General features: G+C 53.6%; 1 protein-coding gene across 1 annotated transcript; it reads right to left on the minus strand.

The window, feature by feature from the left end:
* Nucleotides 1–6,209: 6,209 nt before the first annotated feature.
* On the minus strand, nucleotides 6,210–13,864 carry Serpinh1 (serpin family H member 1). Its single transcript, XM_003463439.5, has 5 exons — nucleotides 13,668–13,864; nucleotides 9,558–10,213; nucleotides 8,269–8,367; nucleotides 7,929–8,161; nucleotides 6,210–7,178 (listed from the first exon to the last, which is right to left on the minus strand). Exons 2-5 carry the CDS (start codon nucleotides 10,177–10,179, stop codon nucleotides 6,876–6,878), a joined length of 1,257 nt encoding a protein of 418 aa, XP_003463487.1. The 5' UTR covers nucleotides 10,180–10,213; nucleotides 13,668–13,864; the 3' UTR covers nucleotides 6,210–6,875.
* Nucleotides 13,865–14,480: the final 616 nt, after the last annotated feature.

Raw genomic sequence — 14,480 nt, forward strand, 5'->3', positions numbered from 1 at the left:
TGGCTTGTGGTCCTGAGCCAAAATGTTGGACAGCTCTATCATGCGCTTCAAGGGCCAATGAAGCGACTGCCTCCGGGTAATGCTCTATGACTTTTGCAGGTGAGACCTTAGGGTGTATCCACAGTAGTGGTCCTTTCTGCCAAATCACCGCTGTAGGCTGTAGACTAGTCTGTTGCAAACAGACATCAAAGGGTCGCCCTGGTTCAATTCTGTGTAAGGTAGCCCCACCTAAGGCTTTTTCCACTCTCTGTAAGGCAGCTCTTGCCTCAGGAGTGAGCCTCCTGTGGGAGGCTATATCTGGGTCTCCCTTCAGAAGGTCGAACAGGGGTTTGAGATCTGAATTTGGTATATGTAAATATGGCCTAATCCAATTAATGTCTCCCAATAGCTTTTGCATGTCATTTAGGGTCCTAACGCCATCCGTCCTAATGGTGACCTTCTGTATAAGTCTGGAGGCGACACTGAGGTCCACACCTGCTGACCCAGGGGTGGCCCTTGTTGAAGGCTGCCACCCTGAGCTGTCCTGTCTCTGGGGCGGGGGCCCGCCTGTGAAGGGGGCCCCCTCTGGCCGTTGTTTGGCTCTCTAGCATCTTGTCCACAAATACAGTTGCCCTGAGCATCAAAGACCGACCTACACTCCTCAGCTTTGTGTGATCCCTTTTTGCATCGCCCACAAACATATGGTTCTTCATTCCTAGGGCAAGGCTTAGCATCTGCATTGTTTGGGCAATGACGTTTAATGTGTCCTGGCTCCCCGCAGGCAAAACACCCTTTAGCCTTACATTCCCCTTCTAACCCGCGAGGTCCCCTCTGCTGTACAGCCGCGGCCAGGAGAGCAGCCACTCCCGAGTTGGAGAGCGGCCCCCCTATCTCTCTGCATATCCTAATCCAGGCGTTGAGGTCCTTGTTCTTATGAGGAGCTATCGCTGCCTTGCACTCCTTTGTACATTGCTCAAAAATCAGCTGTCTTACCAGCGGTTGAGCCACTCCCGGATCAGGAAATATCTTATCGGCAGCATCTTGCATTTGGGCCACAAAGTCAACAAATGGCTCTGTGGTACCCTGAATTATTTTTGAAAGACACAAGGAGGCAGTTCCGGCACCACTTACCTGTTTCCAGGCGCGGAGCCCTATGGCATTGATTTGTTCATAGACAGCGCCGGGGAACTGGGTCTGGTCATCAGCGTGCCGACCTTCTCCCATAAGCATTTCCTTGTTCCACCCCCGGTTTCCCCGATTGGCGTTTCTCTCAGCCTGCTCTGCAGAGAACTCTGCGTACCAGGCTCGCCAATCCAGGTAACTGCCCGAGGGCAGACACGCCTTTGCCAGCTGAATCCAGTCCGCGGGGGTGAGGGGCCCAGAAGACAGATTCTCCAGCATGGCAATGGTGTAAGGCGCAGTCGGCCCAAAGGTTGTAACTGCATTTTTAAGTTCTCTAATCTGCTTTATCTCAAAAGGCTCCCATGCATTGCGTCCCTGGCCCATAGCTACTTGTACAGGAAATATCCCGTAGGGGCCACTATCTATCCCAGGTGGATGTACCTCATGAGACAAGCGTCCCCCCTGCCAAAGCCGCCTGTAAAAATACTGACCCGCCGGCGGCGGAGCATAAGACAGCGGCCGTGATTGGGCGGAAAATGGGGGCCCGTGCATCACTTCCTGTTCTGGCGAAAGGGGAGAGAGCTCCCAGGCGGCCGCCTCGTGGCAAGGGATCGCCTCCCTCTCGCGCCGGGGAGCGCTCAGGAGCTCTCTACTCCTCCGCAGACCAGGTTGAGCAGAGCGCAATTCGCGGCGCAACACTGGAAAAGAACCCTGTGACTCCTTATCGAGCGACTTGGGCTCCTGACAGCTGGTCTCTTTGGCCTCCTTGCCATTCAACTTTCCCTCGTCCTCGGAGTCAGACGACTCCGAGGCTAGAGCCCCGTCCTCCTCCTTAGCATCCTTGTTCCCCTTGACGGACCCCTCTCGGGAGCTCCCTGACTGGGCCTGCTCAGATACCCTGCGTACTTTTGTAAGCTCTTGAGAGCTTTCTCCACAACCACCCTCGCTCTTAGTGTTGCTACCTAACATGTTTCCCATCTTTTAATATGTTACTCACCGCGTGAGGCCCAAGGAATCCGCCACTTACGCGTGAGCCTGAGGGGAGTCTAAAAGCCCTGTAGGTGCGCGCCACCCAGAGCCCAGGCTTATCCCCAACTCACCTGTCTCGCAGCTCTGTACTGGAGCGTTGTCCACTTCCACGTCTCGGGGGTGATCAGTCCCCGGGCGGGCCTCCAAATGTCGATGTCCGCTCCCGGCCGGCAGGAAGGACACACGACAAAGTCTGGTAGTGGACAACCTTTTCTTTTTATTTTTCTTCTCCGTACAGCCTGCCCTGGGTTCTCCCAGCTGAAGCCTCCTCTGGTCCGCTCCCCGCGGCTCCTTTTGTGCTTCAGTCTGCCCCAAAGCCTCTACCGGTCCGCTCTCCGCGGCTCCTTTTGGGCTTTTACTTCTGGGCTTCTACCTGGCTTCTTCTTCCGCCCAGGGGTGGCACCGGTATATATACGGGTACAGTGTCCAATCATGTTAAAGTAAGCAAGGCAAGCTGATTGGCTAACATCATCAGTTGCCAGGCAGACTATATTGTTGAGCGGGTTGCTTACGCGGTAAGCAGGAAACTAACGTGCTCGATGGGAGGGGTAATCTACCTCAGGCTTTGCTCTTTCCTACAGGCCTCACGTCCGCCAAGTGAGGCGACCTATCACAGACGCGGCTCCCAACAATGCATGTCTGGGTACCTTGCTCAAGAGATCTTCCAGGTTCTATTGGAGAAAGGTACCCAGAGAGCAAGCCCACTGTGCCCAAAGAAGCCAGGACGAAGGGCCACATGGAACAGAGAGGCTCAGGATCACAACTGTCTCAACTTAGTTCAGCACCTAGTGAACACAGGCAAATAAGCAAACCCAGACAAGGCCCACAGAGCTGTGAGGAGAAACAAATGGCTTTAAGCTGCAAAGGGTGGACAGAGCAGCTTGTTACTAAGCAACAAATGACTAAAAACACTTTGTAGGGTAACCTCCAAAACAAGGAGCAGCAAAGCAGCAGGGACTGCAAAGCAGAGCTTAAGGGTGCTCCAGACATTAGGTCCACATGTCCCTAGCCTCATCCCACCAAAATCAGGGGCCTCAGCTTCACCTGAAACCTAGCAGTGCTGCAAGTGCAACTGATAGTGACAAGGTGGTTTGGCAGCTGCAGCATCAAACTCACACCCTCTTAAGCCATCTAATGAGGCTTAGCTCTCTCCTGCTAGCCTCACACCCCTGCTGAGAGTGCCCTCAGACTTACATTCAGACGGGTAAATGGAGAACTGACGTGGGGGAAAGAAAGCAAGCAGAAGAGCTGGGCAGTCTGAGCCTGGGCATTGCACATACACAGACGCTTCCTTATCTTGCAAGAAGGAAGCTCCAGCCTGGGGGCTGAGCTCAGTGCTCCCCTGAAAGATGAGAGCCTGGGACAAGTGAGGTAGAGCTCAGCACACATCCCCAGGGAAAAGAAGAGGGAAAAAAAGAAAGAGGGTAGCAAGACATATGCAGGACTGAGTGTCCCTAAGAGCATGAGGGGGAAAATCAGTATGTTCTGTGCCAGGTGCCCCACAGAGCAGTAGGGGCTCAGAAGAAGCCAAGCTTGCCCTTGAAGGGGTCTCAGAGGGAGGACAATAATCTCATGCTGCAGGGACTGGGGTGGAGATGATACAGAACCCCTGGTAACTGCCCCTATAAACTTAAGAAGCAGGAAATTCACACATATCGTACCTTCTCCTTCCTCCACAGCCAGATTGGAGGTCCCATGACGGCCAGGATGTCATTGACCAGCCAGCTAGCCACAGGCTGGTCATTCCACCTCTGTGAGCCCCAGCTTTCTAACCTATAACATAGGATAGTGATAGCTACGCTTTAGGGAAGCTCTGAAAATTGATGGGCTCGAACATGGCAGTGCCAAGCACATAGTAGGTGTTCAGTAAGAGGTTAATCCCCAATTCTCCCATTTGCACCCACACCTGGGCCTTCACAATCCAGAAGGCTCAATGTCTCTCTGCAATGTTCACACGCGCTGCCGTGGGAAAAATAGGTGCTTCCAGGGACAGGCTGGGGATGGTGACGAGCCCTTGCAGGTGGTCCCTGATGGCCCCTATCTACTCTTCCCCTCTCCTTTTGCCACCTGCAGTGCCACCCTCGCATCATCAGTACCTCAACAGCTCGCTGCTGAGCGCTGCAGATATGAGATGAGGGAAAAGGAGACCTCTATCGGCGCGGGAGGGAGAACTTGCTTCCCTTTGTCCGCGCGACTCCACCCGCGCCCGGTTTGTTCACTGCCCCTTCCCACCTGGTGGGGGAGCTGTTGCACGCCGAATGTCAGAGGCGGAAGCGGTTGGCGTCCAGTCCTGAGGACACCGGAGGATCACTGAATCCAAGAATTTCAAGCCAGCCTGGACAACAGAGAGATCCCCCCTCAAAAAAACGGCTTCCCACCTCACTGGGCGACTGCGGAGTTCAGCCTCTAAGCAGACCATGCACCTCTCTGATCAGAGTGCAGTGGGTTCCTGCCCCGCACTTCCTGCTGCATAGTGGACCAGGATGGGACCCCCAGGACCCCAAACCTGTCTTTCAGCCTGTCATCTCACCTATAAAAAAAGGATAAGCCCCCCTGAGCCAAGCTGCTAGGAGACTTGGGTAAAATGATAACTGTCCAGTATTTGACAGCCATTAGGAAAAAAAAATAGTACTGGCATTTTATTAGGTCATTATTCTAAAGCTGGATGTGGTGGTATACGCCTGTAATCCCAGCACTCAGGAGGCTGAGGAAGAAGGATCACTGAAAGTTCAAGGCCAGCCTGAACTATACAGGGAGAGGTTTTCTCAGAAAAAAAAAAAAAAAATATATATATATATATATCATTCTGACCAAAAAATGCCCACTCACCCTTCAAGGCACCCCACCTGCCATTTCTCCAGTAGCCACCACTTCCTCCTCTGGACTCCCTGATTCCCTTCCTTCTACAGCAGGCTTTTGATGGGACTCAGCAAATGTTCCAGTGCCCTGTACATTGTATGATGCTGAGTGCGACAGACTGCAATGACCCAACATGGTCTCTATTCTCATACTGCACTCATTTTCATCAGGGAAGCAGGCAGGGAAGGCCTATAGTAAATGATGTGGATGATGTCAGAGCTAAAAAGGCAAATAAGAGGCTGAAGTGGGAAACGTGCTTGTTAGGTTGGGTGGTAAGACCTCTGAGCAGATTAACATGATTCCATGGTGACAAACAGCAGCCCTGCAAAGATCTACCTGAGCTGCTTGCCAGGTTGAAATGCAAAGGCCCTGAGGCAAGGGAGCAAGCACCCCTTGCATGGCAACAGGCTGATCCAGCCAACTGCAACACAGTGAGTCCTGAGCATATCCCTTACCTCTCTACCTCTAGATAAAGTTCCTTAAGGGTAGAGATCTAATTTATTGAGCCCACAGCACCAAACACACCTGAACTCTTGATCTGTTGTGGTAAAACCCCATGGGATGATAACGCAAATCAGTTGGCCCATATACAACCCCATCCAAATCTCTGGAGACACTACCAAATTGCCTGACCAGATAGGGAGTAGACCAGTGCCCTCTAAGGCAGAAATGTTAACAGAGGCAAAGTGGAGAAGTGGCCTGAGGGTATGAACCATCCAAAATCAGCCTGCATACAGCAGAGATGGAGCTCAAATTCAGTCTCCTTGGCCTCACTGGCCACAGGTCTCCGGTCCTGTGCATCCCTCTCCCTTCTTGCACAATGGTATCAGGAATTTTAAGGCTCCTGCCCCTCTCCTGCCACAAACCCCACAGAGGGCCTCCTGAGAGCAAGGATCCCACAAGCTGGTCTCCAAAGCCCAAAAGCAGGCCACATGCTAAGAGAGACTGAGTTTGTAACCTATGGGAAGAGGTCAATCACAGTGAAAGCCTAGAGGGTAAAGACCAGGGCATCTGGTCTGTGGCACCAGCATTGCCACTTGAGACTGCCAGGAGTATATTAGTCTCCAGCGAGCACACCCTGGGCCAACCCCACACCACTGTCTGCAGTTAATCCACCAGCATTTCAGGGCTTCGTGTGGGTTATTCAACTGGAGACTCTGTCCCCTGGGATGAGTGATGTGGTATCTACTGACCCAATCTTCTTTCACGCTCCAGCAATATTTCATTGGAAAAGTTTTATTGAAAAAACAATTGTACAAATAAATTCTCATTTTGACAGCAACAAAGGCTCATGTTCCCCCTTCCCTTCCTATCTTTGCAAAATTAAAAAAAAAAAAAAAAAGGGAAAACAAAACATTCATCCCCATGATGCCCCATGTAACAATTCTTAACCAGGATCTGCCAGGAGCCCCTCCTTTGAGCTGTTTTCCCATCCCTGTCCCTGGGACTAAGGCCATCCTGGGAGTGCTTGGTCCCAGGGGGCTACAGCACCTAGTTTTGTAGTTGAAGGAAGTTGGGAGAGGTCTGGGGAGCCTGGAAGGGGTTGAGGAGTTGGTGGTGGTGTCAGGAGAAGGTGGCTGCGCTGAACCCCGAGTTCAATTGTCTCACAGATTTGACAGCACTTGGCTATAAATAGGAACACTGATTGGCTGGGTGAGGAAGACTGGACCTAGGACTTTGGTATCTCTGGGCTCAGCATCATGGTTTCTGGGGGCCTGTGTCCATGTGGATCCTAGCTGGGCAAGTCCACTGGGACACATGGGAACCTGGTCCTTTTTCCACCCCCACCCCGTAGAATATCCAAGGCTGGTACCCTTCCCCAGTAGCACCCATGTGTCTCAGGAGACTTCAGGCTGCCTCCTGCCATCCCTGCACATCGTAAAGCCCTACAATTCGTCTCGCATCTTGTCACCCTTGGGCCTCACCAGGCGCCCAATGAACAGCAGGGAGCCGCTCTGGGTGTCTCGAACCAGGAAGATGAAGGGGTGGTCAGCATAGAACAGCTTGGGGCTGCGCAGCTCCTCCCGCCCATAGATGTCTTGGTCAAAGGGGTTGCCCTCTGTGTCCCACTCGAAGGCAGTGGCATGGAACACACTGGCCAGGTACAGATCCTTCTTGCCTGACATGCGCGACAAGTCTGCCTTCTTCTTGTCGATGGCCTCAGTCAGCCCCAGCCCAGCCAGGTGTTTCTGTGGGAGCAGATGTCAGATAAGGTCACAGCACTCGTCCTCAGCCTCAGCCCTCGCCACCCTGACCGCTCCTCCACAGCACAGCTACTCCCAGTACCCACCGTGTGCCAGGCACACTGCTCTCCTCACTCTCACCACATCCCTCAAGGCTTCTGCTTGCAATTCACAGGTGACAAAGTAGAGACCCAGAAAACCAAGTTAGAATCCATCCCTGCCTGCCCCGAAAGCTTCCCACTTGAGTGTGCTTCATGACCAGGGTACCATTTCTGGCAGCAACTGCAGGAATGAAATGAAGCTTTTCTCTGAGTAAGGGGTGGAGCTTACAAGCCAGGGGGTCTTTACTTAGGGTGTCATCTAGGGTGGTGTGAGGGGGATCCCCTCAGCATGTGTGCCAAGTTCCTGGCCACCCTTGGTGACCCTCAGGTACCAGTCTTATCACTGATGAATAATAGCAGGGACTAAGGGCTGGCTTGAGAGCAAGACAGGCCAATTACCAGCCAAATGACTTTAGAGTCTCAGCTTCTTCATCTGCCAACTGGTTTATAATCACCCCAATGAAGCTGTTTTGAGGATTGAGAGAATTAACATATACAAAGTATTTAGAAGCCTGCCTGGATACAGCAAGTGTCCAACTGTATTTAGGTGCTGCTCCTCTGCCCAAGGACAGGGCCCACACTTGTTCTCCAGTGTCACCCCAGCAGAGCCCAGCAGAGAGAGAAGAGTGTCCAAGCCCCTTCCCTCCAGCCTCACCTGCAGGTCATGGGTCACCTCCACCACTCCCTTGGGCAGGGAGATGGCAACAGCCTTCTTCTGCATCTTCCCCATCCAGACCTTCAGCTGCTCCTTTGTCAGCAGCTTCTCAAGACGCTCGAGTGGCTCCACGTGGTGGGGCATGAGGATGATGAGACTGGAGAGCTTGTGTGCCAGGGGCATCTCCAGGATTTGAACCTTCTCCTTCTCGTCATCATAGTAGTTGTAGAGGCCTTGGGCAGAGAGCACAGAACACTGGGTACACTGTGGGGTGGGGGGCAGGCTGGACCCTGAGTACACTGGAACCCTACCTTGGCCCCCTGCTCTGCAAGGCACCTACCTGTCCGATGCATCATCGTAACTCCCACGGTATAAGAACGAGTCACCATGAAGCCACGGTTGTCCACCATCTTGTGGTGGAACTTCTCATCCCAGTGTGCTGTACGGGGACAGAGTGTTGAGTCAGAGATTCATGTCCCCAGATACAGTCACAGCCACAGACACTCTAACTGCATGCTCTGGATTCATCCCTACCACAGGTCTTAGCACCATTCTCTGAGATCAGGCTGCAAACGTCGCACCCAAGCACTCGGCCCCTCAGAGAACATGTTCCCTGAGGACATGCTTACTGAGGGTGCTGTTCCCATTATCACTGTCCAGTTGCTCTCACACGACAAGAAATTCACTCTACCTCAGCTCAACCACCTCTGTCTACTGCCTGGGTAGTACATGTCCTGCGTTAGAGAAACACACTGAGCTGGGCTTTCTACCCAACATAGTAAATGAGGGAGGTATGTGCCCAGGCTAGAAGGTCCCTAAGGCCATGCTTTATTCTTTTTTTACTTTTTTTTTTTTTTTTAGCGGTACCAGGGATCGAACTCACAACCTCACGCTTGCCAGGCAGGCGCTTATGCCGCTGAGCTAAATCCCCAGCCCCTCCATGCTTTACTCTTGTCTGCAAATCGTTTCTGTGACTACAAAGATGACTAAAAACAATGGATGTGAGGCAGTGACCTCAGCCCTGTGCTTAGTCACAATTAGACCTGCAAACGCATTCAGGCTCAGCTACTGACTAGCTGTCAGATCTTCTCCCTTCTCCTAGTTTGCCCACATTTGTAAAACCTCATCCTCAAAGCAACTGTTAGCACAGTACCATCTACATGGGTCCTCACTAACTCCAAAGCTAATCTTCAATTCAATACTGATGTATACGGCCTCAGTCCTGAACTTTCCACCTCCTATCTGAGCATCGGTTTTCTTGTCTGTGAAATGGAGGTAACACTACCTGCCCCTGGGGTTGCTATAAGCTCACTGCTGAGGCAGAACTGACCACTGAATTTTATCAATTCTGACACAGACAAGCAATAGCACTTTGATTTGATGAAATACAGCAGGCAGGAGCACATCTTCTAGAATCATTCAGAGGGCTTGGATCCCTGTTCTATTCCTTTAGACTCCTGGCTGTCTCTCCATACCTAGCTTCTAGAGTGTATGAAGGATTGAGTAATTGTTCTCCCTCTTAAGGTTGCTGTATTTGATGAAAACAGTGAAGAATTCAGTGAGAAACCTTGTTTAAGGCTCCTCAGAGAAAGGACCTCCCCCCATCTGCCCTGCCCTCTTTGGACTCACGCTTGAAGAACATGGCGTTGACAAGCAGGGCGCCATCGGTGCGCTCCACGTCTTTGGTGACCTCAGGCAGCTTGCCGTCAGTGGTCTGTGCAGCCCACTCATTGATGGACTGCAGGGCACTGCGCTTGTCCCGGAAGTTGATCTTGGAGTGCTCACAGTTGTAGTGCTGCTTGCTGCTTCGCACAAAGTCCTCAGCGAAGCTCACTGAGCTCGGGCCATACAGGCGGCTGCCCAGTTTCCAGGTCACATTGCGTGCAGTGGAGTTGCTAAGTGATCGCAGCAGCTCGCCCAGGCCTGCATGCACCTCCTCGTCACGCAGCTGCTCTGCACTCAGCACTGCCTTGGCCTGTGATGCGGTGGCTGCCTTGCCGCCCAGAGATACCAGCCCCAGGGAGGAGGCCACTACCACAGGTGACAGCAAGATGTTTTCTACTGCCTGGTCCTTGGCCATGGCCTGGTACAAGCTGAAGGCCAAGCCGGCACTGCGCTCGGCCAATGAGGCTGCCTTGGGGCTCAGCTTCTCTGCAGTGCCGGGAGCTGCCGCTGCTGTAGGTTTCTTCACCTCGGCTGCCAGGGCCACTGCCAGGAGGCTGAAGGCACCAAATAGCAGGAGGCAGCGCATGGCTGGGAGGTGGACTGTGTGCACCACAAGGGACCTGTACAGAGTGCAGAGAGAGTGGCCCTGAACCCCTATGCCTTCCTCCCCAGCCACCAACCCCACCCTTCTGGCTGCCACCAAATCCCCAGAAGATCAATACAAGACAGAGCACTGGAGGTACAGGCCTAACTCAGGACAGCCCACTTTCCCCAAGGCCTTCTTTGACTTCCCAATCTAAAGCAGAGTTCCCAGGAAGTCACCAATAGACCACCCTACCAACTTCTGCAGTGTACACCCAACACTTACACTTATTTGGTTGTTTATCATAAATCTATTTTGCCCCTAAGCAAGCTGTGGCCTGCAGGACAGGATGCCTCGACAATTTGGTTCCCCGTCATATCCCCAGTGCCTGTAAAGGACAGAACCCATCTATTCCTGAGTGAAGGTAAAACAGGTCCACTGGGCCAGGCCAGGAGATCCTGTGTGTTATAGAGCTCAGCTCTGATCTCACACAACCCTCAGGGCTTTTCACTGGTGAGGAAAAGCAGCAACTGGGCTGAGGTCTGTCTGCAGGAAGCCCAAGTACTCAAGCAAAGGATGTCATGTGGGACAGGACTGTAGGCCTGTGCTCCAATACCCATACCTCCCATTCTGCTCCGGGATGTTAATGAGTCATTCATTAATTGTGAGAGCTCAAATGCTCCACTTCACTGCCCATAGGGTGATCATGAGTGACAGTGTGTGTGCATGCGTGTGTGTCCGCTCACTGGGTGTGCACTGCATTCTTTCTTTTGCAAGCTCCAAGGGTCTAGGTCTCCATGCCCAAGGATTTAACTTGCACATCTGTGCACAGCCCCTGGACCAAAAGGGAAATCCCAGGACAACAGCTCCTGGGACCAACTCCTTGGAAACTAGAAGGGGAGGGGGGCTTCCTGAGAGAGCAGCTCAGCCAGGATCCTGGGGAGGGAGATGAGTCACAGCTCAACAGAGAGCACTGACCCCCCGCCCCATTCCCCATGACAGGCTGGTCAGATGTGTGTTCATCCTTCCAGGAAGTTGGAGCCACATCACTGTACTCTGTCCTCCCATCTAACACCCACCGCCACGTAGGCCATCGGCTCTGTGGTGTCAAGGTTGCCCGCAGTCCTCCTCTCCTCGCCTCCATGCAGCAGGAAAGGAGAGGACAGGACAGAAGGAAGTCAGGAAGAATCGTGATATAAGCCCAAGCTCCACTGCTCTGGCAGATCCAATTTCATGACTCAAACTTCACAAGAAAAACTAAAAATTCAAAATCCTGATGGAAAACCCTGGAGAGTCCGGCCTGCCGGAGGAGAGCACTGGGAAGATTTTACAGCTGGCATCCTATAAACCTTGGACCTTTCACCTACCTGCTCTGCTGCCCTCCCCAGGAACTTGAAGGTGCAGTGCAGAGGAGAAACAAAGGAGATGGGGGTCCTGAGGCCCACACCAGGCCCCAGACCTCTTCTAGCCCTTCCCTTCCCCCCTCAAGCCTGAGAGCACAAAGGCAAAGTGACCATATCATTCACTGTGCAAACAAGCACACTTGAGAGTAAAACAGAGTCCAGGACAACAGGAATATGGCCACCATTCTCAAAGGCCATCTCTAATGCAGATAATCAATAGCAGGCTGCAGAAGCCACAGCATGGCCTTCCTTAGGAGGCAGCAAAGGAGCCAGGCTGCCACGTGGCAGCCACCATCTTGACAGCCCCTGCCCCCAGCCAACCCGAACCTCAAAGGCTGGGAGGGGCTTCTCAAAAGGGCTCCAGATGACTAGTTTGGGTTTCTCTGGCAGCTGTACAGCTCCTGCTCCCAGTGATGGTGACGTGGCAGGCAGGAGGCTGAATTATCTTTGCAGGCCAGCAGAGGGGGGCTGCTAGGCTGAAAAGGAAGAAGCTTGGACTCCGGTCCTAAGGGTGCCACGGATTTTCCAGGGATTCCAGGAACCTCCCTGGCCTCTGTTTTATATCTGCACCTCTGTCTCTGAAGGGAGATGCAAGGCTCTGTTAAACCAGCAGGCTGGAATTGGGGAAGGCAAGTCCCTGCAAGCCAACCAGCCAGCCTCCCGCAGCCTGCCATGGGGAAATGCCAGCCCTAAGGCCAAAGTGAGATCATCTACAGACCCAGGGAGAAAAATAAAACTTCACTCGGCCTAGGGCTGTGCCTTCAGCTTGGCTGGATTTAGATGGGATTGGAAGGGGAGGTGATGCTGGGACCACCATAGGCCTCCAACACTTGAGGGGTCTAAAACACCTTGAAACTTCCCCAGAGGATAGTCAATGCCTGCCTTTTTCATTCTGAAAGAAAACAGAAGAATGAGGAGGCTGGGACCCTCACCCAGAAGGTGGGGAGCAGGAGCTTGCCAGTTCCAGCCCCCAATCAGCACCCATCTTCGATCTACTGACATGCTGGAGGTTGAATGCCTCATGATTGGTTCAGTAGGAGAAACCGAGCCCCAAGGAGCAGTCACCCCATCCCACAGGGAAGAGTCAGGCTTCCTGAGGCAGAGCTCCTACCTCCCAGAACTGAGTCTCCAGAAGGCTGCATGTGGTGTCCTATTACACAGCCAGAACACACTCACACAAAAAATCCCTGCTGGGAATCCCGGTGACCACAGACAAAAGAAAGGACAGGAAAGGGGGCAGGGCACAGGAACCATCTGAAAACAGCATGGTGTGTTCCCAGTCAAACTTCCAGGCAGCCAAAGCCTCCACTTTTTCCCAGATCTCCGCCTGGGCCCTGAAGCCCAGACAGACCAGCAGGAAACCTGGGAAGAGGAGGGGCCAAGTCCTCAGGCTGGGCTGGAAGCGCTCTCTTTCCCCCTCTCCAGGGGCCTCAGGAATGTCCCTGCACTCCGGGCAGGAAAGCGTAACCCTGTGGTTCCTCAGGAACCGAGTGGATGGGCAGGCAGAATAGGAGGCTCTCTCGTCCATCCCTCCCGACCCTAGGAGTGCAGACCCTTCCTAGGGAGAGAATGGTATGCTCAAGCCGTTCCCTCAGCTGTCACACATAGATCGTAAATGAAGCCACCTGTGGGGACTCATCCCGGCATAGGGACCAAAAGAGCCAAGAGTCCCAGCCCAGCAAACACCAGCAGGATTTCACCTCTCCGATGATCCCCATCAACTTCAGAGGAGGCTGAGCCACCAATCCATCACTGCTGGCCTCTGGGCCTCCAGGCCAACACCTCCCAGTGCAAAGCTGGCCAGGGCGAGCCCTGCACAAGGGACTAGAACCCCCCTCGCTGGGCCCTGGCTCCCAGGGCCACTGTCTCCTTTAGGCCACCTCAGGCCTTTTCCTGAACTTTTAGGGGCTCTGCACTTTCTCAAACTCCTCCAGTGCATACTCTCCACCGGGGCCTGCTCTCTGCCCAGTCCTTAGCTCCATCACCATCCAGCTGTCCCCAAATGCCACGGGCTCCAGTTTATGGGCCCCAACCCCCCCTGGGGTCATTCGCCCCGCCTCGCTCCCCAGCCCGGCCCCGGCCCCTCACCTGGACCCGGAGGCGAGTCACTCTCCGGAGCTGCGGACGGATTCTACTCTCGGTCCGCTTCCTCCGCTCGGGTTCTATATATGGATCTCCCCACCCACTCCTGCCCGTCCCGAGAAACTTCTGGAAAGTTGAAAATGCTTCCGGAGGGCGCCCCAGCTCCGCAAAAAAGAAAAAAAAAGTCAAGACCCTCCTCCCCAAGCCGCCCCGCCCCGGCTCCCGCCCCTCTCTGAGCGCGCTCTCCCGCCCCTGGGTCCTACTGCCCCAATCAAAGGGTTGGGCTTGCGGCGGCGCCGGGATCCCCCACCTGGCCCAGCTGATTCTTCCAAGGGTGCACAGGCATCTTTTAAATCAACGAAGACTCTGGATCCCGCTGTTCTGCAGGTGGCGGGAGGGGAGTTCAGATCATTGAGCTGGAGGGGCCACAGTGATCCTGTTTCCAGAACACACCCCCAGCCCTGACAGCCACGCAAACCAACCCACTCCTGGTAGCGCGTTCTGCTGTCACCCCTTTCCTTGTTCTGTCCAGAGGAGATAACTCCCCACTCCCCGCCACTCACAAACCTCCACTTTCTTCAAGCTAAAGTTTAACTGGGTCTCCAGTTATCTCGTCCTCAGTTCCTCTCCTTCACTCAGGAGAGGTGGGCAGATTTAGGAATCCGTGCCTTTCTCCAGTCTGGGATGGGAGCTAAGGGGAGAGTTTAACCCTGAAAATCTCAGGCCCAGTTGAACTTGACTAGCGATGACTCTGAGGAGGCGAGAGGTTGGACCAGACCCAGGACCTGCCCCTCACCCCTGAAAGCCAGTGTCTTGGTG

Source organism: Cavia porcellus, unplaced genomic scaffold (assembly GCF_034190915.1).
Source record: "Cavia porcellus strain 051 isolate PalLab524CR breed Dunkin Hartley unplaced genomic scaffold, mCavPor4.1 scaffold_9, whole genome shotgun sequence".
Taxonomy (NCBI): Eukaryota; Metazoa; Chordata; class Mammalia; order Rodentia; family Caviidae; genus Cavia; species Cavia porcellus.

Bases quoted from the DNA above. Each gene is read 5' to 3' on its own strand.
- Serpinh1 (XM_003463439.5), bottom strand. From the start codon at position 10,179: ATGCGCTGCCTCCTGCTATTTGGTGCCTTCAGCCTCCTGGCAGTGGCC. The intron at 8,368-9,557 runs GTGAGTCCAAAG...GTCCCCGTACAG, and splicing joins CAACGCCATGTTCTTCAAGC to CACACTGGGATGAGAAGTTC. The intron at 7,179-7,928 runs GTGAGGCTGGAG...CTGCTCCCACAG, and splicing joins AGGTGACCCATGACCTGCAG to AAACACCTGGCTGGGCTGGG.